Source organism: Cynoglossus semilaevis, chromosome 7, assembly GCF_000523025.1.
Source record: "Cynoglossus semilaevis isolate Cse_v1.0 chromosome 7, Cse_v1.0, whole genome shotgun sequence".
In the NCBI taxonomy this organism is placed as follows: Eukaryota; Metazoa; Chordata; class Actinopteri; order Pleuronectiformes; family Cynoglossidae; genus Cynoglossus; species Cynoglossus semilaevis.
The window spans coordinates 8016332-8020730 of record NC_024313.1 but is presented as its reverse complement, the minus strand read 5'-3'; the positions used below and the strand labels follow the sequence as shown (position 1 = coordinate 8020730).

At 41.5% G+C, this 4399-nt stretch overlaps 1 protein-coding gene across 1 annotated transcript in view; it reads left to right on the top strand.

Annotated features, from left to right (window-relative positions):
• The first annotated feature begins 896 nt into the window (after positions 1-896).
• Positions 897-4399, top strand: part of LOC103381058 (1-phosphatidylinositol 4,5-bisphosphate phosphodiesterase beta-1) — a 79265-nt gene continuing 75762 nt past the window's right edge. The window contains exon 1 of the mRNA XM_008313236.3: positions 897-2830. Coding sequence (XP_008311458.1) covers positions 2732-2830 — 99 coding nt within the window. The 5' untranslated portion in view covers positions 897-2731. The remainder of the gene's footprint in view (positions 2831-4399) is intronic.

Sequence of the window (4399 nt, the reverse complement as noted above, 5' to 3'; positions counted from 1 at the left end):
TCTGTTTGAGGAGACATTGTTCTTTGTTAAACAATTTCTCTGCAAGTGCTTCCAGGGAAGAAACTATGTGTCTGATGGATGACACTCATTTCAAGGCAGTCTTTGAGGTATTACATGGCCAAGAACATTGTAAAACACAGGCAGCCTTAGCTCCACTAATACTGTGGTTTCCCGGAACAACAAAAACATTCTTCACTTAAAAAGGAAATACGAAGTGAGATGATTTGACAACTTGCATAACTTTTCCTTCAAAGATTACTGTTCTTCAGAGTAAAAGCAGAAATACATGTGTTTTTTTTATGCACTGACAATCCAAATATTTCTTCTCAGACTGTAGGCCTTTGCCTTTGAGAGTGTTGGTGCTGATTTTAGATGGAGCTGAAACCTCAGGGCTGATAGGAAGACTAATGATGGATATCAAACTCCGAGGCATGGAGAATAACAATGAGTCACTGTGTGCACTGCTCCGGTATGAAATGATTCTGTATTGTTGCTTCTAATTTGAAATTGTGACTCATGAGGGAATACTGTCTGAAAAAAATTTCGTCTCTTTCTCTTTCTCTCTCCAGTCCTCTCTTTTTCATTTTTTTTTTCTTTTTCTCTTACACACACATACGCAGACATACACACACACAAGAATCCTGTTCTTTCTCTCCACAGCTTCAGTCACAGATATACTATTCAGGGCTTGGTCCTCAAACTGTCAGTGTTAATCAATCATTAATAAGGAAAGAAAATCTAAGCTGACTAAGGCCAGAAATGCCAGTCAGACTTTGACAGGTCTGACCCCTGCGACATATCTGAGCACCGAGCAGTGACCACACACAGAGACAGCTGCTCCGAGGCTGACGACTGGCTCTTTTTTTGGAATTTTTGGAAAGAAAATCAACAGTGTAAGCGTTGCGCAGCCCACAGGGCTTTATGTTTTATTTAATAGGAAAGTTCAACTTGGATAAAAGATCTCGAGGCAGAAACACATTCTTGATTCACTGAACTTTGAAGAAGTTTGGTTAAAAAGACATAAAAGGGCTCAAAGACGTGCATGACAAATGAAAGAGAAAGAATCATTTAATTTAGCGTAGTCTTCCACTTCAGTGATCCAATGTCCCATAATTCCAATGGTCCAAATGAATGGTGCACAAAAGAGGTGAAGAAGAGAGGACAGGCAGGAATGGAGACAGGATGTCATGTGAGCTTTGTGACAGGATAGTTGGAAAATTAAAAGGAAAGGTTTATATGACTGTAGTCAGAAATGCTATGTGCATGTGATTGAGAGACTGTGGCAAAGAGGTGGAGATGCTGAGATCTCCACTGGAAGTGGGAAGATTAGAACTGAGTGGAGGGAGATCAGTGAAGGTTTATGAGTTTGGAAGTAAAGTTAGTTTGCGGGTGGTAAAATGACACTATTGTTATATCAATCTTATTATATAACCCCATTAAAAATTCTTACTCGAGAAAAAACAAATTACATTTATCATTGATGGCTAACAGATGTCCTCTAGATATAAGGATAAGACCAGCAGGCCATTGTTAGATTGTGATGGTTCGCTGTTGTGAGCGACAAACTCCCACATCTGTACTTCTCTAACAAAGACATGACAAGTCTCTGACAACATAGTCCTTATGTCTCTGTCTGTGACTGACAGCATGAAAGGCCTTCCTCTGCAACAAATTAAGTAATGATGTGCTTTATTTAGTGCTCTTCTCATACAACAAGTACATGGTTTGATCTCAGTGGTAACTGATGGAGTTTGTATGTCGTGTGTACGCTCTCCCCTTGTGTCCTTGGGTTTGTTTTCATGGTACTCCACATGCAGGATGAAGTATAATTCACCCCTAAACTGACCAAAGGTGTGAATGTGAGTGTGAATAGTTGTTTTTCCAGCCTACAAATTAAGCAATAAATGCAGTGATGTTGTAAGAGCAGATAGCCTCCAGTCTCCTCCATGTTTCATAATACTTCACGTAAAAGCTGGAGGGAAAACAGGAGGAAACATGTCTACTAGTTTCAGCACAAACATTTAGTTGCCATGTTAACGGTGGTTATGGTAAAGTACTAAAGCGTCTGTACTAAAGCACAGACGCCAAAACAAGAAACAGTGTGCATGTATTCCTTATATTCCTACTGGAACTCTTATAGTCCTATAATTTCTTGGCACCAGTTAATTATCAGTATCCATACACATATCAAAGAAATATAATGTCATGATAATAATGTTAACAAGTTTTACTAAACCAAACCGAACTGTTGCATGCACCTGCTCCAGGAATGACATCATCTGGAGAGCTTCCACATGGCTCTGTTCCACTTTTCTCCCTGTGTATTGCCTCGGACGCACGGAGGCGCTAGTTCACTGCAGGCATCTACCCTGCCCCTGCCCTGACTTTGTGCAATGAAACCAGACGTGCTACTCATTCAGATCCCCTCTGCTCACCGCCCCCACTCTTCACCCCCTCTCCCCGCGTCTTCGCTGTAGCTGCAGGTCGCTCAGTCAGTCCGTCACTCAGTGACCAGGGACTGCTGCGCCTGCGTCCGCCTCCGCTGCTCTCCAAAGCCGAGACGCGCCTCCGCCGCCGTCAGTGCGGGCATGACACATTCTGGCAGCTGTAGTGGGCTTCCGCCAGTCAGCTTTTAAACAGATTACACAGGAGACAGGAAGACAAATACGAGGAGAAGAGAGTGAACTGACTCATTTTTGCCTCAGCCGTGCAGAGAAGAGCCGATGAGTCAATGGCAGGGGCACAGCCTGGAGTTCATGCGCTGCAGCTCAAGCCAGTGTCCGTTCCCGAGAGCCTGAGGAAGGGCAACAAATTCATGAAATGGGATGATGTAAGTAATTTCGAAAAAGACCGGCAGTGATTTTCCTTTCTCCTCAGTTTCTCCTCACTGTGCATGCTGCTCCACCGCCGGGATAATCTTACAGAACCTGCACTCTGCACAATGACTGACAGTAGCTGGCCGCCGTCGACTTGCTGGTTAACATGCAACAGCTGTAGTGTCTATTGACATGTGCGTGTTTACATTTGTGTGTGTGAGTGAAGCGCGTTCACGTCAGCGTAAGCGCGCGCACGGCGTTAATTTAATTAGACATTAAAAACAAAGCGTCTTCTCATTTACTTTCAACCTTCAGACCAATCAGCCTAATGCCTCTGAAGACTCTGTGCAAAATATTTTTTGTTCTATTCATTTATTTCATGAATATTTATATTTTTTTCACTGTCATCTGTTACTGTGGTTAGATGGCTTTTATTAAAGTGATGCAAAGTACGTTTACATTGTAGTAGAAGTACAGTTTTGGGACCACAATGGTCGCTGCCATCCTCTCAACAACAAATGCATCAAATACAATATGTTTATATCTGTGAAAAACATGTGACCATTGTTATAGTCTGAATAAAATAATCTGATTTATAGTTTATAGTTTTCTTAGTTTCACAACATAGGAAGTATTGATTTATGAAAATGGAAAATCAGGTGCATGTGCATCAACCATAGAAGGTCTGGTTAGAATAATGAACCTGCTGCTGTTTATAGATGTGTTTATAAACGTTGTCTCACTGCAACCTCTGGTTTGCATTGGCCTGGGAAGTGTTTTTTTTTTTTTTTTTTGCATATTTCCCCCATGTGTGCATTGTTTGAATTTGGATCGTTTCTCTCCTCCCCCTCTTCCAACGGCATGCAAACTGGGAATTAGGTAAATTGGAGACTCTGGCATGAAGAGAAGTGTTAATTTGAGTGTGAACGCTGCAGTGGACTGGTAATAGACCAGAGTGTACAAGGCGTTTTCCCATGATAACAGCACCAGCCCGCTATGACACTTAACAGGAGCTAGGGAGTATGACTGTGTATGTACAAGATGGTTACAAATATAAGATGACTTTAATTTATTTTATATTTCTCCACAGATAATGTAAAGGTGAATATTAATTGAGCATGGACATATTTTCCACCTGGGATTTTTCTTACCAATTGCAATAGAATAGAAAAAGAAAAAAATATGGACAGATGGCAGCGACACAACCAGAAACGATGGTACGACTGTTGCAGTATTTAAACATTTCTTGGAGTTTTAATATGCTCAGTAAACACTTATTGTGAAGAAAATTATTAAAAATGTCTTGGGAAAAAGTCACCCTGTTGCTCAGAGAAATAAAAAAACAAAAAACAATTCCAAACTTTATTTCTAGGGAATGCAGATACCATCACAGCCTGCCTTGTTTTCAGCAGGGACTTGTGTGTGTGTGTGTCTGTTTCCCCCAACAGATGTGTTTGTGTTCTGCAGGTTGTACACGAGAGGCATATCTGCAGAACCAACAGCTCACCAGGCCTTTCCTGCAAAAGCACACACTATCAAACACAGCCCTTCACACACAGACACTCTCTGTGTTTTATTTCCCA